At 38.1% G+C, this 24,969-nt stretch overlaps 1 protein-coding gene across 1 annotated transcript in view; it reads right to left on the bottom strand.

Moving 5' to 3' along the window:
• lamc3 (laminin, gamma 3) overlaps nt 1-24,969 on the bottom strand; it is a 165,139-nt gene that overhangs the window by 101,178 nt on the left and 38,992 nt on the right. Inside the window, 5 exon segments of the mRNA XM_080876266.1 lie at nt 2,117-2,236; nt 2,579-2,715; nt 3,515-3,613; nt 8,064-8,181; nt 9,080-9,268. Coding sequence (XP_080732392.1) covers nt 2,117-2,236; nt 2,579-2,715; nt 3,515-3,613; nt 8,064-8,181; nt 9,080-9,268 — 663 coding nt within the window.

Raw genomic sequence — 24,969 nt, 5'->3', positions numbered from 1 at the left:
GAAACAGTGCTCAGCCAAGAGAACCGCCGTTACTGTCCAGCAGATTCAAGTGGTGACCACAGTTGCTGGAGGCAGGTCAAAGCAACTGTTTAGGGTGGTACTTCATGTTTGTCTGTGATAGTTCCTGGCAGCCACACTCGAGCGTTCCGTCTGTTGAGTCACCGCGGGGACTTGAACTCAGCCTGTGTCAACTGTCAAGCAGATGTCCAGGATCGGAAGGAGGGGAAGTGGCAATGCTTCAGAGAAACAGCGTTCTCAAGTACATACACAAATACTCGTTCGTAAATGCCCACGTATATTAATTTACTACTTGACAGACTAGCGCTGAAAGGAAAATAGAAGGGAGGACAATTTGAGATGTGAGCAAAAATGAAAAAGAAAAAAAAAATAGATCTTCACACAGCGCAGAAGAAGGAACAATTCTGACAGCCCAGCTGGTGTAAGTGATTGTTTGATTGTCATGGGGAATTCAGGAAACTCGACTGAGATTCTTTCTCCCTTTTTCGTTTCACATAGTGTCTAAAAAGGCTGCCAGCCTGGCCAGCAACTCCTTGTTAAACACTATTAAGGAAATATCTGTGACGCCCTGTCCTTCTCCTAGCTATGGCTGATATTTCTGGAGCAGAATGAGCCATGAAGATCCCCCAAAACGTGCCACTCCCTTGCTTTACCAGTTCAATAAAATAACAGATGATTGAATCCCGTCCCTCAAGTGACAGCTCAAGGCGAAAGCAAACTACGGTGACAAATACATTTGCGGCAATCACAGAAATTGTGTTTTGCATGATGTTCGAGGAGGAGTTATCACTCAGAATTATCTCTTTCTTTGGTGACGAACACTGGAGAGGGATTTCAGCACAAAATACAAATTAAAAAAAAATAAAAGAAGAAGAGAAACCATGTGAGAGAATCTTCCAAAGCTGCTGCTCTGGTCTAATCTTTAAAAAAAAAAAAAAAACTGTACACATGCACAAATATGAAAAAAAGAGGGGAGAAAATTAGATCATTAATGGGGATGGTAAAGCAATAGATGTGTGGATTTATTATGTGGAGAGACAACATAAACAAGTACTGCACAAAGTAGATAAGCAGGCTGTCACAAAGCTGCTGTTGGCCAGTGGGGGCCACTAATCTGAGTGCTGTGGACTACAGAGGCGTCAATATAGTGTGTGAACAAGAAATGAACTTTTCAAAACATTATTAACTATGTTAATTTCTAATTACACACGCACACGCACACACACACACACAAACACACACATATACATATACATATACATATATATATGCATATGCTTGGGCATATAAGCAATCATAATGCATGTGTCAGGACATGTCACCACACGCGCGCACATTTGAGCATCCATAACTTACTAATGCATTTATAATGACATTATATAAATTATGCCCGACCACTAGGCCTTGTCACATCCTCTTTCAGCTGTGAGTTTTTCATCTTCCTAAAAAAAGACGCCTCCAAATGGAGTCGTTCCCTGTGATCGCCCGTTTTGGGCATTAAACCTCCAGGGTGCAGAGTTAATGGGATTGCTCCTGTTTTGCTTCGGGCTGCAGACTGCACAGTGGCTAGAGGCTGGTGGGGGGGGGGGGGGGGGGGGGGGGATTTGATGCTTAGAAGCGACTTAGTGGAGACAAGAAGAAACCAAGCCAATTTTCACTTTGTTGCTTCTCCAGCATGGCCAAGACATCCAATTCCATCAGGCCTTTGCTCCTGGCACAGCTGATAGAAATGGGCCCTAAGTCCTGTGGCAGGGCCAGCTTATTCCCTTATCTTCTAATGGCTCTGATAAGGGATTGGTAAAAGCGGTGACAGAATAACCACCGCGTGACCCGCTGCCAAAAAAATCCTGATTAATCTCACTAACGAACAATAGGAACAAGCTATGGATATTACAGATACTTTACTAATATCATTTACATATTTGTTTTGAAGAACAACAGCTGGGGCTGTTTTATCACTAATAACGAATAAAATCTATTTCAGCGAAGCTTAAATATCTCCCTGGGGGATGCAGCCCACCTGTTGAGACTGCGGTAACAACAACAATCTGAGCTTGTGGATTCGTTCAAATCTCTATTATTTTTCTTGCCGACTCACCGGGGGCTTTGTAGAAGCCAGTGTCCTCTTCTGTAAGAGGCAGCAGGTAGACTTCACCTTCCTTCCACAGCAGGGGGTAGTCCAGCCCTCCAGAAAACTCTCCCAACCAGCCTTCTTGATCTGGAGGTGAAAGACATCGCATCTGCTAAATATTCATGTTCACAAAGAGTTTGTATGTTTATTCTTACAGGGGTTATCTGTCCAAACAGCTTTGTGTAGGTTGCAATGTATGTTTATGTATGTTTTCTGTCTTTCTTTCATTTTTTGTTATCTAAAAAATAAAAGAAGAGAAAAAAACAGCTTTGTTCCTGAGAGCTCAGCACAGAGCCAAATGCTGAAAATGGAGTGAGGACAGAGGGTCAGGGAGAACAAAGTAAACATCGCTGGTCTCGTTAATTTTGGCTCAGTAATAAAGCTCCCAAGGCAACAGGGAAACCTCATTAATGGCTGGGAAGACAATACCTTCAACGAAGTCAGAAGTGATGTTGACAGCAGCATAGTGATTGGACGAGGAGCAGGCCAGCGAGTGGCCATAGCAGAAGCACGGTTGGCAGCCTGCTGGGTTTATTTGCTGGAGATTGAAAAATCCTGGCTTGCATCTGCAGGTACACAAACGCACACACACACATCCCCGTGCATAAAAAAAGTCATTAACATGCAGAAGCTTTAGTCACACCTGATTACAGCTCCTTACCACATCCATGCTGCACTGTTATATTCACTATCTATTTAAGCTTTTTTTCAGTTCAGCAGTTTGGGCGCAAGTCGCTGCACACATTGCGGCGTTTTAAGAAGAAGAATGGAGCTCAGCTGCTAGCACCCTGACCTGCAGGCACTTGCTGCCATGTGGGTGGGACAGGAACACCGCTAAAAATCAGCCACTACACTAGTCACATTACACAGGAGAGGAGCTTGCTCAACCACCCGTGAAATCAGCCAAAAAGTCAACAAACAGGGAGTACAGAATTATTCAATAGTTGGAGACCTGGGGCTGTGTGTATTGCTAATGTCATAGTGAGGTTATCTGTTTGATCCTCTATCCCACAGGAGCAAGATAGAAGCAGAAAGGGAGAAGCAGAGACTATTGACACAGTTTAACGGTCGCTTGCACTGCTTTAGTTGTTAAAATGACAGATAGCTTAAAAATGTTCAAGCAAGTCTGAATCAAATTGTTCTTAAGCCCTCTGTTTCTGCTGCACCAGCCGACTGGGAATGAAATTTGCAAAGTTATTTTCCCCTTAGGAGCGATAATGAAAATGATTTTTTTTCAAAAGCGATGCTAAAAAGAGACCAAACATAGGTATATTACATAATGTTTGGATGTTTTATTGTAAAAGACCTTTACAGTTGGCTTGTTTGTTCTTTATCTGGGAAACAAACAACAGCACAATAACCAACCTGTTGCAGTTCTGTCCCTCCACATTTTGCTTACAGTAACAGCGTCCATCCAGAGCAGAGCAGTCACCCACACTGCCACTGAGGTCACATTCACATGGCCTGCAGAAAAATAGAAAATAGTTTAATCTACTGCATTTAGCACGCATGTATAAAAGAGAAGCAGAAAAAGAAAATGGGCAGGAAACACTGAGATGAGGACAATTTGATGTGAAGACATCCCTGATGTCGGTTTCCTCACTTTCAAGACAGCAGATGTTCAGCTCTGAAAAACCACAGGGTGTCACGCTCAAGTAGATATTAACAACACGGGTTCTTGTCTTAAAACTTGAACCTGGGCCTTCACAGTGTTTCTGCCATCACCACAAAGTCATTTTCAAAAGTACAAAATGTTCTTCATAGCAAATCATCAACACCCAAATCTGAAATTTGAAGGCTGCGTAAAACGACCTCAATTAAAAAGCAAGTAAGTGTAAGTATATGGATCAGCAGCGTGTTGGATTTTTTGTCAGATTTTGTTTGATCACATTTATTGACTGGTTACTTTTTGTTTGAGATTGAAACACAGGATCTATTTTTAATGAGGTGCAATTACAATAACTCAATTATCCCAAGGCAAGCAGCCTCTAGTTGTTTCTGCTCTAGTGGTCTGGGTAATTCACGCATCAACTCAATAGCCTGAGTTTTCAGCACGAATGAGAGAAAGTGCTGTGTGTTTGTTCGTGTGAGTGTGTGTGTTTGTGTTTGTGCATGTCAATATCATCTAAGGGAAACAATTGCAGATATTAATGTACCGTTTTGGTATGTAATCTTTAGAAAGGGAGGTTTAATATTCTCTTGATCAAGCCTACTTTTAAACCTGCATTTACAGACTTTTTGTTAGCTGAGATACAACCTACACAAATGGCTATCTGGATCATTTGCTTTAAGCTCTAGTTTGGTCTCCACCAGCTCTTGGGGAAAATATCTATTCCTTTAAATTTCCCTCTAATTTAGCTGATATTTGCACTGCTTTTTGCTTTACAGTGGCTTTATCAGTTCTTGTTTGCATTAGCTTTATCGGTTATAGATAACCAAAACAAATAGCTGAATGGTGTTAAAAAGTTCTGTAGAACTGGGGAAGCTATTCTGTTTAAATTTAGCATTTTGAGGCATAGCTTAATTTTTCATAAAGAAATGCTTACTGTAGAAGCTATAAAGTCAAATGAATGAGGCTAAAGCTCAATATCTATTCTTTTGCTTAACAGTCATCCCACAGCCTGTTGTCATAGTATCCAGGTAGAAGAAATAATATTAACACCAAACATTCATTGATATGCCTTTCAACACTTAGCAACTTAGCATTCCCCCGGCAGATAGAAGGGGGTCAGGGAGAGCTCGGATAGACTTCTTATGAATATGAATTTTACAACATACAACACACACACACAGACGCACCTACACACACAAACACACAGTTGTGCACACACACACATAGATACACCTTCCTATAAATTTACATGCAGGCTCATGTGCACTCATACTTAGTATGAGGCTCTCAGTTCAGACAAAGTTGAAATGCGCTTTTCATCATAAAAATGTATGCAGCTGGTCAGTGCATCTTCACGTTCCAATAAAGGTTGGAAAAAAAGTCTGACTGAACCCACTCCCAGTAAAACAGGTTGAAAGCAAGTCTGTATCTTAAACTCGGTCTGACCCAATGAGCTCTAGTATACTGAAACTTAAAATCAGAGCTTAGTAAAACACATTATAATAATATTTTACTTAATGCATTAGTAATGCATACAGTTAACACATTAAAGCTAAACAAATCATGATCAATAAAGAGTAAAAGTGTAATTATTAAATTATTTATTTATCATGAACAACTCTTCATTGTCAACTAGTTGCTGGCAGTTAAAAAAAGAAGAGGAAATGTTTGAGTCAATCATGAATTGATGAATTTGGATAAAACCAGATCAATGCTACCAACTACATAAAGACACTCAACTACCTTTGGAGAAAAGTAGAAAGTTTTACAGGCTAAGTTTCTCCTTGGCTTTAGCTGCAGCTCAAGCTGTTCTCTGAAGATTTTGAAGGCAGCAAGGCTGGATTCAGTCACCATGGCAACATGAAGAAGACTGCATGATCTCTTGCTCGGTTCTAAGGGGACTTCAAACACCAGATCTTTCGTTTCTGCTATTCAGGACTGCTGGCTCACCAATCTGAACAACGACCATATGCGGTAGGAGGGAATTCATGCAAAAAGTTTGCAATGACTTGGCAAGACATTAGACCAGCCTTTTTCTTTTCCCTTTTAAAGTTGATGATACTGGTAACATTTCTTTGGAAATGTATTATTTAAAGTTGAGTAGGAGGAAATGAAGTTAAAAAAAATTTCAGCTGTTGATATAGACCTATGGCAATGTATTTTCATGTTATAAGCAAATAAAATAAGGAATTGATTCAAACTTATTTTAACCTCCTAGGACCTGCGTCCACATATGTGGACATCACCTTTTGGATTATTTAGACAAAAATACTCAAATTTGCTCTTCAAGGGCCTGATATCTACTTACGAGGACATTATACTGCTACTGTTCTATCGAAATTTTAAACAAATATCCCCATATGTGGCTCTCATTTTTCTTTAAAACAAAAATTAGGTTAAAAAAATCTGGTAATTCTTTGTTTTTACATTCATCAGGTCCCAATCAGCCCAAATATCAAAGATAAATTAAAAATGCATGCCGTGAAAGAGTTTGGGTCTTAGGAGGTTGAGAAAGGGTGAGCAGAAACAGTAGAGCTGGCATTCTAAGTCGATAGCAAACTGAGCGAAATGTCTTAGGACTTTGTGTTTCTACTAGTTATATTTACTGTGTACTAAACATGAAAAAATGTTTTGTTTCATTTAACTAAAAATCTTACAAATTTCTTCAGTGAGTTCTTTGTTCTCCATCAGTTCTAAAAGAAAATCTGTTTCTTAAATGCAGTTGTGTCCACCACCTACTCACTAACTGTGTGTCCAACTGAGTCTAACTCCTTATTCGCCACAGAGTGATGCTTGGACTTGTTGTCTTTATATTGTGAAAACATCCCTTTAGCATTTTTTAGTTTTGGTGCTAATATATTTGGTATCTAAAATAAATAAAATTAAAGTAATTTATTACCTAAATTTTAATGAAGTTTCTTATTGTTTCTATGCCGATGACATTCAGCTGTATATATCTTTTAAGCCTCATCATCTGAATAGGCTCTAGTCCATAGCACTCTAGTCCAGTGTTTAATCCAGGTTAGTGATTGGCTCTCTGATAATGAACTTACTTTAAATATCAACAAGACTGATAGATGATTATAGCTCCTCCTGAACTATTTCCTAAAATCAGTCAGGCTCTTACTTCTCTTTGGTCAAGTCCAGCATTTGAAATCATGGTGTAATATTTGATTCTTTGACTTGCATATAAAATCGTTGCTTCTTTCCTGATTCTTTCATTTAAGTAACATTCCTAATTTGCGACATATGGTCTACTCAACTGAACTATAAAAAAATTTTTTTCAAGCATTTGTGTCATTGCATTTATCATGTGTGTTGACCAGCTTGGACAAACCATGTCTTTTGTGCTTCCAAGCTATACAGTACAAAATTCTGCAGCCAGACTATTAACACATTCTAGCAAGCATGCTAAGATAGTCTTTACACTGGCTTTCAGTAGATTTTAGGATTTACATACAGGGCACTAAATGGCCCGGCACCACATAATATATCTCAGCTTCTTACAAAATACACTGATGCTTGCTGTCTTCTGATAAACGTGAAAAAGATTTTTTGACTTGTGTCACTGTGTGATGAGTTGGGGTTTAGAACATGTTGGTTTGTTCACAGTTTGGTATTTAGTAGGTTGTGTGCCATGGATTTATCTGAGCTTCTGTGCTGGATATAACTGCTTGTGGTGGCTGAATAGGGCACTAATGGGAAGAGTGAAACTGAACAAAAATAGTAAAAGATACTTTGAAAACAAAAACTTTAAAATATAGCTAGACAGGAAACAATGCATTTGTGTAATGTAGACAAAAATAATATGAGGTTTTCTTGATAGAAGTCAGACAACTTCTGCACACTTCCATAAAAGGGGATAACCATGAAGTAATTCAGTGGACTCCGAACATACATAAAGCAAAAAAATCACATTGGCGTAACTAATATTGTGCATGATGAATATACGTGACACCCTGAAATAAAAAGCTTAATAAAACTGAAATGAATTTTATCCATGTGGAAAATAACACTGCACTTGGTGGCTTGCTTGTTACAATGCTTGTTAGCAGTTTGACATTGTGTTTGGCACATCCTGGTACTTGCTGATAAGGTCAATAATTCACAGTAGTGTCACGTCGAGAAATTTGAATCCTTTTGTCCTGCTTTGCAGTTTGATAAATTCAGGCTTTGGGAAGTTAGGTGTCACATCTATAAAACAGGAAAGCTGTATGAAATGTAATGTCAGTGAGCCTTGTGTTCACTAACATAAAATGAATGCATGTATACTGTATATATTACTATATGTATGTTGCTCACCTGCAGCCACCGGGGCCTATCGAGTGAAAGCCAGCCTGGCATGTGTTACACTTTTCTCCTGTCACACCTTCCCGACAAGCACACCTTCCTTCTACATCACATTGTAGACTCACAGATCCTGGAAGGGTTCAAATAAAGAAAAATGTAATCATAGTGTTGGACAAGAATTATGAGTATTTTCTATAAATATCTATCTATCTTTCTATCTATAAATAATGAACATTTGTTTTGAATTTCTGTTCCTGGAAGAGAAGTATATAACCTTGCTTCTACACTGTAGCCGATATAGTGAAGCTTTAGTTAATGGAGAAAAAAGGCCATCTGGGGCAGAAAGAAGAGAAAAAGGGAAGCCTGATGGAGTCTGCTATAACCTTTGATCAATATAATGGACTCCAACAGCTCTGTGCCTTCACCGCACACTATTTATATGAAGAGGAAAAGATAGTTAATGTTTTTTGTTCACTTTTCTCTCTCATTCTCTGATGATGGGTGAAGCACAAACATAATTTGTGCTCCACCACCACTAATGCTCCTCCACCTAAAGTTAGGCCTTGCTTAATGAGCAATGAGTCTTTTCATTGATAATGTTCAGTGAGTCAACTGGATCAATTTACACCCGCATGGGTGAGTAAATCCATGGATTTCCTTAATGATCATCGTGGAAGCTAAGGCAATGATAACTAAGATGAGATTGAATGAATTATAAATTGAAAAAGATTCTACTCCTAGGCAAGTTTGGTGAGCTGATGGGACGTAGAAAATATTAATGCAGTGCCATTAATTTTTTAAAAACATTGGCCATAAAATTTGTAAAATTAATCCTATGAGTCCCATTCATTTGTAGCTAAAGCTTGCATATGGTGCTTTTTTGTGCCAGTGTGGCATTCCAATTTAAACATAATTACATTTTCTCATGCAGGAGAAAACAAAAGTAGCAAGTAATGACATTGGCATGGATCATAATTAGGGCTTCAGTTATTATCAAAACAACTGAGATTTTTGTGTCTGCAGTTTACCGTTGACATTGCAGTTGCAGGGTAGGCAGGGATCTTCTGTAGATTTCCGGTAGTAGCCATTTCTGCAGCGCTCACAGTGGGGCCCATCGGTGTTGTCTCTGCAGCTCACACATCGCCCCCCACTGCCAGTGCTCCGGTACTGTTCCATGTCAAACACACATTGGTCTGATCTCCCACTGCAGTTACACTCTGAGAGTGAGGTCGGTGGTGCAGGAAAAAAAAGAGAGAAGAGGTAAGAGGTTAAGAGAGGAGAGCTGCTAAGACGAGGAATGACCAGCCGCAGGGGAAGATACAGAAAGCAATGAAGTTAAAAAAAAAAAAGGATGGCAGAAATAGATGAAGTGGAGAGACACACAAAGGGTATATGCATGTGAGAGATTATGTGTTCTGGGATTGGATCATAATTTAGAGTCTCATTGCTAATCTCATTTCACACAGGCCTAATGAGGAGCCAATCGGCTGTCAGGGGGCACTTAGATAACAGTAATTCATGTTTGTACAAGAGCAAATTACTCAGCTGATAACACACCACCACAGCTCTCATACCCTTCACATCAAATCCCTCTTTAGTTTACAAGTTACCCTGAGGGGGGACTTAGGTGAAATTGCCCATTTTATTATGAATCAAGCTCCCAGTTGAGCTAGAAATAACCATATGATTACCCTTTCTTTTTAATAAGAAGTCTCATTAGTATTTAACTTATTTCACCGGTTGCTTTTAAAACCTAACATGTGATGAACTTGGGCTCGGTGGTTAAGGACTTTAATGTACAGAGCCTTCATTTGTTTGGCTGTAACTTATACTGCATAGATACAGTTACTAGCCACAAATCGAGGCTTCGCAGGGTTAAAAAACCTACAACTATTGTGACTGCTCTCATTTCCATATATATTTAGAATTTTAAAAGTAATGAGTTCGTAATTATTGTTGATTTAGCACATATTAATCCATTCCTTGGCTGTGGCTTAGCTCTTCTTTGGGTACAAATCCACCACCCTTCTGTGTGGATGTTCCAGTTGTTCTGGAGGTGCTAACATCCAAATAAACGCAGGCATGAATCGGAGCATGAATTTCTTTTGGTTTTAATCTTCGGCTTAGACTAGCAGCCTCTCACCATATGATAGCTTGTATCCGGCCCTCCTATGATCCAGAATTGGAGAAAGAAAAAGCATATAGGAACCCAACAGCAATCATTCCCAGCAGCTGTTTCCAGCCCTCTGACCACTAAAAGCCCAATTCTTTTTGTCCTATTTTGGTCTGTACTGCATCATTAAGGGAAACTCAGGCACTTTAGCTCCTAAATGCTCATTAGTTTTTCCATTTGGCTTGTGGCTGCCTGTATTACCTACAATCATACTGACTATGATCTTGCATCGACAATGTGATAAGCTACATACAGTTTGATTACTGATACCGCGTTAATTTGTACACTACATTAGTAAAAGGTTTACTTCAGTGGTCTCTATGGTTCATGTAAATGAGGTAAGAATGGCAACTACTAAGTTTTCTCATTTCTTATGCATTGATTATGTGAGTCCGCTGAGGTGCGAGTGACGTTAATTTCATCATCAAACACTGAGCACAGGGGTCTATGCTGACATCCAGGTGCCTAGCAATATTTTTGTGACCACACACGCTCATCTGCGAAGAATTTACATTTCAATGCACCAACTACGCACGCACCCCAGGTGGCGGATTTCAAGTGGACTTCAAAGAAGTATAACAGGAATGACTACTTGGCCGCTGTGTCTCCAGCTGTCCATGTCCATGTCAGTAACATAATAAAGGCTTTGCTGGTAAGAGCTTATGGAGTCATGTGGGTTTTGAGCGGGTCGGTGTGTGAACGCACGTCTTCACACTTAGGATGGGACTTCTTAATTGCTTTGTGCAGTCACTGGAACTAAGGAATTTGTGTTTAGTAAACATTCTGATTCCAGACTGTACAGACTGCTTATTAAAACCAAAATACCTTGTTTTCTTTTCCTTCAAGTGTTAAATACAGAAGATGAGGCAAGTGGGTGTGAAGTCTTTGAAGTTGTTTAAGGGCACCTTTGATGAAGTTGTTCTGAGTCAAACATGTAATGTAACAAATCACTTCTGCTGCTGAATCATTAGTGAGGGAATGTGATTACATTTTTTATGAGAAATCTACATAAGGAGTAATTGACGACTGCTGCCTGCTGTATCTGAAAATTAAATTAAAGAGAATGGGAACTAAAACTAAAAGTCGTGGCTTTAAATCCCCAATGAATTTAAAAGTGCCAAAAAGTTTTTTAAATCAAACATGAACTGAAGAATCAAGTCATTATCTCTGGATTCATCAATGTGAGTTACCTGTTTGCGTTTAATAAATTAGGTTTATTCATTGCTGCAGCTCTAAAACGCCATCCTTGAGTTGTAGTTCAGATTATTGTAAAAGATACAGCAGGAACCAGCAATCTTTGCTAGGAGAAGACTTACAGATGCAACATGGATACTGAGGTTCTTGGGAGAATTAGATTAGGAGTATGGAGAATTATTGCACATGGGTAAACTGAGAGTTATAAACAGCAGTACCAGTGACCGATTAAATTATACTGTTACATATTGTACTGCAGTAATTCACCAATGCATGGACAAGGAGAACAGCTGGTTTTCTGGATGGCTATGATCCTTGATAATTCTGTCGGCCTTACACAGACATCAGGCAGATCTTTTTAATGGCGGGATAGCTCTTGGCAGTGACGATCTCTGATGGCTGCCCCAATCTCTGTCGTGATTTCCAGCTTTTAGCAAGCAACTTCCATTCCAAAACTGTCATACAGCCTGTCACCAGGCTGTCGATCGTGCTTCTGTGGAAGATTCAGGAGATAGTGTCTTGTAAAACTAAGTGTCCTCAGAAAGTATGAGCACTGACGGGCCTTTCTGTCCGTGATGTCCATGTGAAGGTTCCAGGATAGATTCTCAGTAATGTTCACACTGAGTAAGTTGAAAGTGCCTACCACTTCAATGTTAGCATAGCTAATATGGATGAGCCAGTGTTCTCTTCTGGATGATAGTTCACTATCATCTCCATTGTTCTGCTGATGTGAGAGAAAGGTTGTTGGCCTGTTTAGCTTTGTCGGCTGTCTCATCATTGTCTGCAATAAGGCCTACAACAGTCCTATTGCCTGCAAACTTAATGATGATGTTCTTGGAAGTGAAAAAGGAGCACAAGAGTACACTAAGAAATCGCACACTGTGTTTTCAGTGAGCGAGGAGGAAGGGTGTTCCCGTTTTCCAGATGGGTGAGGGCAGTGTGTGTTGCCAAGGCGACTGTGTCGTCCATGACTCTGCTCCTTCTGTGGGCAAATTGAAGAGGGTCCAGGATGTCGGGGAGCAGCAGATGTGTTTTCTGACCAGCTGCTCAAGGCACTTCATGAATGTCTAACTCTTTATATTTTTTTACATATACATTGGTATTTGTTCCATTTCTTAGTGGAGCAAATACTAACATTAGACAAATATAACCAGTCCAGTTTGTTACTCAAGTGGAAACATGTCCACCTAGCCCGTCTAGGCCAATGATATTTATGGCCTGAACTGCAGTTCTCATCCTTCAAAACACATCTGCTATCCCCAGTTCAACAAAATCTGACAACCACCCCACCTACAAAAATAAAAAGTTTCTGAATGACTCACTTCTGATTGACGCCAGTGGGTAGCTACAGCACAAATACAACTGGTTGTCTCAACTTGTCACCTCCCATTCACTCTATCTTTATCATGTCAGGTAGTGGTAGTGTGACTGCTGCACAGGCTAGCTAATAGCCAAGTAGAAATACTGTCAGAAACACTGTGAGACAGTCACATTTCAGCTAGTGCTACAAATACACATTGATATTTCAAACAATATTTACTCATTCATAAAGACAACGTATTACAGTGCAGTGCAAGATATCTGGCAACCAGGCTTTACTCTTTTACCTGTAAATGTGGTTCTCTATAGTGAAACAAGCTACAGGGCAATCAGAACATGTTACTTCTGATCATTCGAACTTTAGCATTGTTATGAATCTGTTTTTACTATAAAGCTCTATTTCTGGTGTTCTCTTTTTTTCTTTACTATTACATTTTGTAATTTTTTTAGTGCTATGATTTTTTTTTAGTGTATGTGACTATAATGGTTTCGGCTACCCAACTGTATTTTATATTACTCTACACTTTTTTTTTAACATTAACTGCCTTCGATGTTGGCCGTGTTAGCCTCCTTTCTTGTGAGACATCAAACTGCTGAGCACATTATCATAAGCATGTTACAGTACAGCATCTTTGCCATCTTAGTAACGGGGTGTAAAATAACTGTAGCTGAGCAGTTAAGGTTTTATACGTATGTGGGACGAAGATCGCTACCAGCAGAAAGGGAGAGGGGAGCTGAGGCAGAACAAATCATTTGAGGCTGTTTCTCAACAAGTTTAACATGAAGACTCCCCCATACAGCTCTCCATAACTTGTGTTAGGTTATCTCGTCCACATTTTTATGTTTGCCCACCCACTGCTGTCTCTTTAACATGCTGTTACAACAGTCCTGTCCTGGGGACCACACAGCTTGTGCGTCACTGTGGAGGCTTTATGCAAGTAAGTAGGCACTGTTAGCTCATTGCTAAGTCTGATGATATAGTTCACAAAGCACTTTAAACCTCCCAGAATGCTACGGCTCATACATTCTTGAGTGGCCTTTAGGGTCGAAACCTACAGGATTACAACGGGAATACAGACTGTATTGCACTCTTGATTGTTTCCATCTATCAAATGGGGTTTTATCAGTTTAACAGTGGCACTAGCTGCACTTCTTGCTGGACCAACAATGAACAGTGCATTATGACAATCACAACTAATGGTGTGACTATAAGGAGCAAATAAAATAACAACCATAAACCTTACCATTTATGTCTTGTTTAATCTGAGCAATTAGGGTAACTCAGAACCTTATGTTTAAGAGTGGAAAATCTATCGATCACAAAGCAAGAAAGTTCAATATATTTATCAAGTAAATAAATAAATAAACACAACTTTTATTACAAATACTGTTGTAATTTAGTTTTAAAAATGATCTAAACCTACCAAACCTGATCTTTATCTGACTGCGCTGCTCACATAACGGGAGCGACAGTTTTACCGGAATACAAAAACTAATAAATGTTTATGGATAATTAGATTAAAAAAAAAACAACAACAACAAAAAATCCCAAACAAAACTATGGAAAACTGCCAAATCTGGAAATATGGTTTCATTTCTGTCTTCTCAAAATTATGATTGTGTAACAGATATGAAACAGGAAAGTCTGTAGTTTTTAGTTGCTTCTAAGCCTCCCTGTATTTTATATTCCAGTCCATGTTGTTGTTTGTTGTTTTCTTATGTGCTCAATAAATCCTCCGTATTTAAAGTTCGACTTGTTCTTTGTCATTTTGCCTCTTAATAAACCCCTACTCACCTCTCCCTGCTTATCTCTTTTTCGTTTGTGCTTAGTTCTTTACGTTTGGGTTTTACTTTCTGTGTTAGTTTATCTTTCTTTTTGGACTTTTGTTGGCTTGGCTCTGTGACAAGGCTACAGCATCCTGTTTTTTGTTAATGTATTCATAAATTCATTAAAGTCGCTTTGTTTTTTGTGCAAATTGATAGTCTGTGCCCTTTGTATGAACTTTTTGAACCACCATACGACACAATAATCTTTTGAGAGAACCACAATCCCGCATTTATGTTTATTCAATAAATGAGGCACCAAAAAAATCAAAAGTGACTAGAAGCACAAGATGTAACTTCTACTCTGTATTTACATACATGCATTTATAATTAAGGTTTGCTAGTTAGGACAGAACCTCACAGGAAGAAGGTTCTGCGTGTTCTCCCTAAGCGTCCAGAGGCATTCATATTAGGAAAATTATTGACTTTAAATTGGTTGAAACTGTGGATGTAATTGTCATGGTTGTTTGCCTCTCAGTGAAGAACAGATTTATCCCACCTCTAAACCAAAGGTCATCTGGAAAAGTCTCCAGCAACCCCTGAACTGGATGATGGCTCAGTCACACTAGAGGAAAAAAAAATCGGATGGCAACTTCTTTACAATAAAGAAAAATCAGTGGTTTTCCTGGAATCCCACCAAATGTTTTTGCACTCAGTGAATCAAGTTCAGTTTTGAAACCCAAACCTCTGGACAACCATTTTTTGATCACAAGGTGATTGCACAGGTTACCTGCTGAGAGGCAGCCTGTCTCCAAACCACTGGAGGCTGATAAAGTTGCAAAGGTTTGTAAATAACTGCAAAATCATGTATAGACACTGTCTAAATCAGTCTGCACCAGTAAGCACAACTTATCAGCAGCCAATCTCTTTGCAATATGTGACTTGTCGTACCTAGTTGCCAACTGGTTATATTCTGGTTAAGTAAGATTGTCAGCAGCTATGTCGTTTTGCAGTTAAATAACTGTCCAGTAACTATTGGTGGAGGCATTTCTGTTTTAGATCGTTGAGGTTCTGGATGTACTGTGAATGTAAGTGGACTAAATGAATTTATGTGTATGTAGATTGCAACAGATAGTAATTTTTGCCAATATTATCACTTAATTGTGATATTTTCAATTTTGGAAATGTATGGATTTAAATGCTACCTGAAGCTCCTGCACATTGTATATCCAATGATCACATTCCTCCGTTGCTCATGCAGCACAGAAAGTGTTGCAGGTGACAAGACAGGTCAATAAGTCAACAAACAAAGGTCCAAGCTCTTCTGTGTGCATCTTTACTGTACATTAAGTGGATGTTTCATTACATTCTGCACTGTCCCTGTGAGAAACATGGACGGTCCTGTGCCCTCAGTAAGACTATGAGCCAGTGACACTAACTTTTAGTGAGTGGCCAGTCCTGCAGCATTCAGACTCCTACTGAAGGCTTTCAAGGACTCTTTAATTTGCAGATTATGCCTATACAAGCGTGGACGATGCCCTCTTATTGCTCCTTGGGGCGTTGTCTCAGAGAAATTAATCTGGACATGCAGTAAAAGCGAAGTTCTTCTTTATCTCCTGTGGTTTTAAGAGCACATGACCCCTCATAGCCCAGAATCACCACTTATTTCTGTGTGGCATGGCAAAGCATAAATAATCAAAGCTAAATAAAAAGATGTGATACTGTGATATGAAGGCTGTCTCATCATTTTGATTATTTTGATTATAACTCCTGCCAGCATCAGTCTGGGAGTTAGATGCTTGATCAAAGATCAAAAAGACAAAAATCACATATGAGGTTGTATTTTATTTTGATTAATTTTACAGGGGCAGCCAAAATGTTCATGCTGATCATTTGTTTGATGAGGTATGTGATTTTAGGATGTGAGTGTTCAAAGATGTTGATTTTACAAACAATTTCTTCTTCTTTGTCCATTATTATTATTATCATTATTATTATTATCTTATCTTGTAAGCAATAAATACCCAAAGTGTCTGAGCGTATGCATAGTAAACATTAATATCAGTGCTGTGTATTTTGTGGCCAGTTTACCCAGCACTAGTCTTTATTTTTCCTTCTTTTAGCAGCAAGGAATGATTTTGGGAGTGTAAAGGAGGTTGCCACCCTGCGTCATCTGCAGGGGAGGTAATGTAAACCACTCTTACTGTCTTCTGCCCTTTATATGAATAATTTCTTAGTGCTGTTGCAGAACACATTGCAGAGAGGGACCAAAATCCCTGCAGGCACAATGATTTCTCATTTTTACATTTAATTTGCTGGATGAATGAGATGTCCTGCCAAGAGAATATAGAAAAGCAGCAGTGATGAAGCAGCCGAGGCAGAGTCATGCTTCACATACTGTATATGTATAAGACTTTTAGCGTACTACATGGGACCTGGCCCCCACGTGGTGATGGTCATCATGTCATGACCACCACCATCATCTCAGCTTATCCAAAGTACTGATGGTGATTATTATTTTTGTTATTAAGTCTGTATTTCTTTACAGGAGTCCTCCAAAGTCTCATCTCTAACATAATAATGCCATAATTCTCACTATCTACTTTCCTTCTTGCCAAAAGAATGTGTAATGACACACTCTACAGTAATACATACAAAACTGGGACAGGCAATTTCATACATGTTTTAATCTTTAATGTGTTTTGAGGTTCAATGCAGCAAGGCCTCATAAATGTGTTTTATATTGCATTTACTTCCAGGAAATATGCTTATTTGTTCTCTTGGCAAGAGTTAGACATTAAGGAGGCATCAATTTTTCATCTAAGCTTAAATATGAGACTAGAGCTCACTACACCCAACTTCAACATGGCATTAAACCACAAACTGATGTTTTTTGGGTTTGTTTTTTTCAGATAGATTTGTGTCACTGATCCAACAAACTTAGTGTGTCAATCAGCCAACTTAAGTGAATTGTTGTTTGTGTTTGGACAAAGTCAGTCTGGCTTTTCCCCCCTGCTTTCTGTCTTGGTTGGATTGTATATTTATCCCAAGGTTGATTGATTTTGATTTTTCAAATGAAAAATTGCACTCTTTCTCATCTAATTCAGTAAGAAAGCAAACAAACATATTCCCGGAAACAGTGCCTTTAAGAGTATGCTAAACCAGTGTGATGGTTTGGTGTATAAAATGATATAAAATATAAAGATTTCAACTTAGAAGCCATCATGTTTCGCTGCTGTGAGTTATACTGCTATGATAATAATGTTTGCTTAGTAGCTAAACATCCTATAAATCATTTTAAACCTTTTAAATATGTTGAAGGTCTTTGAGTTTTATTGGGAAAGCTGATTTCTCTCTTCCCCTCAGAGTCATTTACTTATATTATAAAACCACCGTTTAGTATAATGATGAGCCATGATGAATAACATAAAAGGCTCGCACGCCCCTGGTTTTCAGCCGGGTTTTAGGGACAGCAGGAGCAGCTGGTCCATGGACCTTAGTGATCTTGAGGGAACATATGGAGTTAAGAGCTCAGTATGGTGGCAGTGATCCATTAAAAGTTTAAAAAACAAATAATAAAATCTTAGAATGGATCCAGAACTGAACTGGGAGCTAGTGGAGAGATGCCAGGACGGGGAAATGTTGTCTCGTTTGCAGGTTCCGGCTAAAAGATGAGCTGAAGCACTTTGGTCTGGGCGTTAAGGGAAGCTTTTCTAAGGCCAATATAGAGCGCAGTGCAATCGTCCAAGGGGCATTATGACAGAAGTTGAATAAGACGTTCAAAGATTTTACAGGATAAAGTGGATTTGATTCTTTATGAAAGTCTCAAATGATAAAAATGAGCTTTAATAACAGAATTCATCTGCTTATCTAGTATAAAATCACAGTCCAGTGTGATAGCAAGGTTAGTCACGTATGAATGCAGGGGACCAGGTCCAAGAGACGAGGAATCACAAACACCACTGGGTCTGAAAACAACGATCTCAGTCTTACTTTCATTAAAATTCCAAAAAATTAGGCCATCCATGCTTTGATATCTTTCAGACACTTCAGTAGTAATGTAGGACAGCTGACATTTCTTTATATATGATTTGTTTGTTTTCAATGATTTAATTTCTCTGTCCTTTTATTATGTCTATAGGGAAGGACTTTTTTCTGAGTTTCCTCATCATGGGTGAGGTTACAAACCATTACTTATCTCTACCATCCAAAATATATTAAATTTAAATTATCTCAACATATTAGCACAGCTGTGACACAGGGTTTCATTTCAGTTGCTGAAAAATAGGAATAAAGCTTGTTCTGCTGTGGTCAGTGCTGTTCTGACTTGTTGTGGCCTGTAGGTAGTTAAGGTTACTTATGATGTAATGGAAAACAACTGTGATGAGTCCTCAGTCATGTGCCAGATGAGGCGAAAAAGTCTCAACGTAAATAAACTGGACAGGGTTTTAGAGGGAAAAAGTTTTCAAATTTATGTGACACTGGGATGTAATGGGGTGTAGTGTGAAATAAGTATAGTACCATTCTGTACTGGTTAATGGTTTGAGGTTGATTGGACTGAGTTGGAAGTCTTGTCAGATAATGCAATACCTATTTTGAACTCAAAAAGCTAACACAAGAACTCCTTAGCTGTAGATTTTCTTTTACTTTTGGTGCACAAAAAGAAGAAACTGCATTGACTGAATGTGATGGGATATTTTTCTTCCACTGTACAAATCCCAAATATTATAAATTTCTACAAAACCATATGAACAATATGAGATCTGATTGTGTTACTGTATGTGTAATAAATATTATAACTATTTCTCAGACTCTGTAATCACTTATCTGTGGTCAGAGTTTCAGTGCAGGATTTGGTGAAAGTTGTGCAGACTGGTTTGCTAGAAAAATACTTCACATTGTTTCGTACGTCTGTATCAAAGAGTGAACATTTTCCAGTTAATAAATGACTAGACTACTTATTTAATGAAATTACCAAAATAAAACATTTTGACATGTGACCATACATTTAATATAACAGGATTATATAGCTGTATGCAAAAGAAGTACTATAATCCAAGCAGCAAACACACATTTACTTTTTCCTTTTATCATTTATTCAAACTTCATCATACTTGTACTTTATTTAACTTCATGAGCTTGGGATAAAGAGAAGGTAAATGTCAAATTCAAAGGTTTTTATATGCTAACAAAGAATTTATTGTAATCTTTCTATTAAAGTCTTTTTGGGATTCTTTTCCTTTGTCTAGCCTAAAGTCATGTGAAAAAGAAAGTTTTCGCAGACCTCTATGCAGTATTCTCGATATATACACCCCATATTTCAATAGCTTGTAGAACTTGACTGTGTGACTGCAAAGTGCCCAAGAACTGTGGCTACAAAAACAAACACAAATTGCTAATCCTCCACCATTGTGTCTGTGAAGGTTCTCAGTCATCCAGGTCATCGTAGTCAAAGGAGCTTGCAAAGAAAAGCGTCTGGACTTCTTTAAGTTGCTTGAAGACGTTTCACCTCTCATCCGAGAAGCTTCTCGGATGAGAGGTGAAACGTCTTCAAGCAACTTAAAGAAGTCCAGACCCTCCACCATTGTGCTTGACAGTTGGTATGAGGTGTTTTTGCCGACATTTATATAGAATTGTTGTGGTTTCCAAAGCTAAGTCATGTTGCCAGGTTTGTTTTAGAGAGTTTCTCTGGCAGCCAAACAAGCCATACTTGTTCAGTCATTTTGTAATTGTACTATCAGGAGCTTTAATGTTTCACATGCTAACTGAGACCTAGCACTTGCGATTTGTCTGAGCATCGTACAGTCTGACCTATGAGTGAACTTGCTGTGACATCCACTCCTGGGTAGATTGTGACACTATATTGACACACATCTAAATGCTCCTGAAAGCAATTTGACAAAACCTTTTACACAGGTGCACAAACTTACTGATGATCAAATACAGTTGATTAACTAATCAACTGCAGACTAAGTAAGTGTCTTGGTATTGTATATTCTACACCAGCTTATCATCATTTTCAGCTTAGTGTGAAATTAATGTTAGAAAAATTTCTCAACCTGCAATTGCTGATGATGATCTTGACCTGGCTACTTTAAAGCAAGCTAATTTCATGAACATTTAGCAGCTGGGTTTTCAATATTAAATGTTTATAGTTTATATATCTATGTGGGTTTTATGCTAACGTTGTTGATGCTAATACTATAATAAAACCTTATTAATGCTAAATAGCATGATTATTCCTGGGTGCTACCCAACCATCTTTTTTCACAGCAGGAGTTTAGGGGGCCGAAATAAAATGTTAAGTATGTGATGTATCTACCTTGTTGTCGACATCACAATAGGTATGCAACAAAATGATCACAGTATACAAGCTACAACGGGATCAGCAATAAATCAGTGGTTTAAAAAAAGGGATTTAAAGCATGTACCTACTGGAACAGCCTCAGGCTAAGCCACTTCCAACATCAAGCAAACAACAAAAAATGGTGAAGGCCCAAAGCAACCTGCCCAGGCTATAAATGATTTCAGTCTCAGAGGGGGAGAATCTTGATGAGAATGACGTTCCATTGCACTCCTGATACGCACGCACGCACGCACGCACGCACGCACGCACACACACACACACACACACACAGAGCAAATTGTAGCAAAAAGGTTTGTGTTATTTCTCCACACCTTAAGACCAAAAAAACCTAGCCAGGTAAAAAACAAAAACTAAACAAAATACAGTCTGAATTCAAGTTTGTATAAAAAAACCACACTAATATTAAAATTACTCATAAACACACAGAGTCACGTTCACATAATATTGAAAAAACTCTTGTAAAAAGCCACCTAAAGCTTCCATTTACCACCTGCTATTGCTGTTCAGACAAGAACAACAGCAAAGACAGCGGTAATAATTGCAAGATTGTCACACTTTTCTTCCTTTTCTTCTTTTAAATGAGGCTCTAAATCTGAAACTCCCCGAACATTGTGCCCTGTAAAGATCATAAATTAGGACTGATGGAACTGTGACAGTTTTTTTATGTTTTTATGGCTGAAATAAAGCTAAGAAGATAAAACAGATGCTTTTCTGTTAATCTGAAAAACAGAAATTAGTCATCTTATTAACAAACCATTTATTTTAATCAGCCTGCTGATATTACTGCGAGCCCTAATTCTATGTCAAACATGATCATCGTCACATGGTATTACAAAAAAAAAAAAAAAAAGGTAACCATACTCTTTCTTTAAAACACGATGGGTAATGTGTCAAGTGTCATTTTATGTGGGAAGATTATGCAAATTTTCCCAATTGACCAAAGCATTGTGCTGACACATTCCATCCAGGGTCAGCACTGGGTTATTTGGAATGACTGTACTTGTGCTTATTCGTGTTGTTTTAAGCATTCTGGTAAATGTGGGTAATCGTTTACTTAACACTGCAGTGCTTTATCTTGTGCTGAAATGGAAAGCCTTTGAGGAATCTGATCCTTCATTCAAACCCATTGCGTGTGCTCACAAACAAAAACTGCAATGATTAAGAGACAAATTTAATAAATTGGATTTTCTGAGATGATCATATATGATATGAAGCTACAAGTTAATTATTGGAAAGTGAGCAGTAGCTTAAGTTTTAAATCTCTGGAATATGATTTACTATATGCAGCAAAAGACGTGACTGCAGAAAATAGGAAGTTAATTAACTGGGTGTCACTTGGTGTTTGTTTTAAAAAATTCATGTTTTGTCTTTATTATTGCCATTTTGTTAGCTTTCAAGAGTTAAAAAATCTTTAAAGGTCTCATCTGGTGCAGTTTATTTTCAGTTCTAAAAGATTATCTGTGTAAAAATATCAATTAAAAGAGATGCTTGACTCACCAGAGTCTTCTGGATGTTTTTTTGTTCATTTTTTCTTAAACTGACGTTGTATAATCTGGGTAGCTAATTTTTAAATGGGCCACAAACATAACTTTAATATCTTTGTGTTACTATGTTTTTGCTCTGTTAGTAGCAGCAGCTGCTGTGTGCTAATCAATTTATATTAAGATAATGAAAACCTTTTACATTAAAGTCTATTGAGAAACAAATTTCTGTTGTTATCATTTTAGCTTTACTACCTGCTGATTTAGAAAAAGTTGGAAAACTGGCTTACTACTAGTACCACTAGAAAAAACTAATAATCATTAAAAAAATTTTTTTTTTGAATAGCAGTCTTTAAACATTGACCACATCAATCACCATCATCATCAATAAAATGATGTGGCACTCTCTCTGCCTGTATGGGTTCCCTCTGCATGCTACAGTTTCCTCTCACTGTCCACACGCGAGACATGCAAGTTAGATTTACAACGTTTAGGTGTGAATAGGGGTGTAAATGGTTGCCTGCCTCTATAGTATGTGTCAGGCCTTTGACTGAATGCTGACCCGCAGGGTGTGCCCTATTTCTTGTCCAGTGTCAGCAGGGATAGATTTCAATCCATGGATGGATGGATGGATGGATACATTATACATCCACAATAAATGCAGAAAAATGTGTTTAACAAGAATACATCTAAATTCTCTGAAATGATCCATATTGTTAACACACGCCAGTCTACATGTCGCTATGAATGTTTGCAAATCCAAACACTGCCCTTGCTAATATAATGGGTTGCATGGCTAATAAATTACAAAATATATATAACACCCAATGCCTGCCAGTGAATCATATCAAAACTTACAGTGTTTTATGTAAAATTATCATAATTGAGGAAAGGACGTTTTTATGTAGTCATAAAACTGGAGATAAAACACTAAATCTTAAACTTTGTACTGCAGCCTATATTATTTTATAGCTCGTATAATAAGGCATGTTTTTTAGTTTATGGGGTAATATATTTTAAAGGAAACTTACCCTGTAAGTCCTTCATTTACAGACTCTAACAAGATTTTGCATCGTGGGCCTGCTTACAACCCACTTTGATCTTAAGTGGGCCGGACAAGTTTAATCCATGAGATATCTCAAAATAAGTAAAAGAAGAGTTACTTCAATAGACTGTCTCAGTTTTTCTACATGATAAAGAAACACTATAGTAAATGAAAGACTCAGCATGACTCTTTGGGCTTAAACTGTAAGAAATTCATGTGTAAAATTACTGAAAAGTCTGATATCTCATTGCCAAGACTGCCCTGTAATCATAAAGTGGCAAGTTTCTGTTCATTCAAAGAAAATTCTCATTATTGATTTAACTGTGTACACACTGTAAAACAAACAGACGTTTCTATAGTACAGGAACTTTTTTTTGTCATTTAATTGTTTATTTATTACTTTATTAATGTAGTATGAATGGCTGTGGGTGAGGTGTTTGTCAGTACAATAAGTTGTTTATGAAAATGCTGTTAATAGTCCAAAATTTATGTCCTCCTTCACATTTTCCACAGCTGTCCAGTGGGCCAGGTTGGAGTCTTTTTTGGGCCGATTCTGGCCCACAGACCTTATGTTTGAACCTCTTCCATTCGACAACACTACATATGTTTATGTAGACTGTCCAGCCTTTTGATGATGAAGTTTAATAAAATAATATTTTGTCAGAAATTAGTTTAAACACCAAAAACCCTGTTTTTTTTGTTTACATGACTCTGTGTATTTAGTGTATGTTGATTTTGATTTGCTGATTGTAATCACAAGTAGTTAAAAGCAGTGATTACTGTTTCGGCGTTGGCTGGGGCAAACTCAGTCAAAATGAATCTTCTGCCAGACAGAGATGAACAATTACAATGAGCATTTGGTTTTTTGCACTTTCGCATTCTCTGGTGCTTTTATAAGGTGTCTATAGTAATGCACAGAATTGATTAAGTTGGGTGCAGAAGTCTATTTAAGATGCCATCTGCTCAGAAGCAAGTGCAAGAGTAATTAGAGCAAGTCTGCTGCTTAATAGAATTCAGGGGAAAAAAAGAAGGGTTAATCGTCAGCAGGATTCAGCTGGAATGCATGGTCTGACGAGCCAAACCCGATAACACTCAGCTAAATCACATATACAAAAGCAACGGTGGGAGAATGCCTGCAAACATTTGTGCATATGAGCCAAAAATCAAATATACACAAATCTTCCAGGGATCTCTCAGCTGTTTGGCTCTGCAATCAGACAATTTTAAATACATCAGATTATTTCCTTTACTGGCAACTTTTGCACACAAAAATAGAAAAAAGAAAAAAAAGGTCATCTGCGGTGGCAGACGTATTGTTAAATTATGTGTAAAGCTGAGTTCAGCATAATAAAAAATCATTCAGCCTAGAGCATAATGAAGATCAGTAAAGTTCAGTGATTTCCACGAGGACTTCCAGACTACGTGCTTTTTATCCTCCCCAACAGTGATGAGTGGTTGTATTTACTAACTCGCACAATAAAAGACAAAAGGTGCATGTGAACATATCGAGATTTAAGAAATACTGGGGATTGATGTGAGGTAGCACACTGATGGATTAAGTGGGATCTCTGACA

This window comes from Rhamphochromis sp. 'chilingali' (genome assembly GCF_963969265.1).
Source record: "Rhamphochromis sp. 'chilingali' genome assembly, chromosome: 2".
NCBI lineage: Eukaryota > Metazoa > Chordata > Actinopteri > Cichliformes > Cichlidae > Rhamphochromis > Rhamphochromis sp. 'chilingali'.
This window is presented reverse-complemented; position numbering and strand designations above follow the sequence as displayed.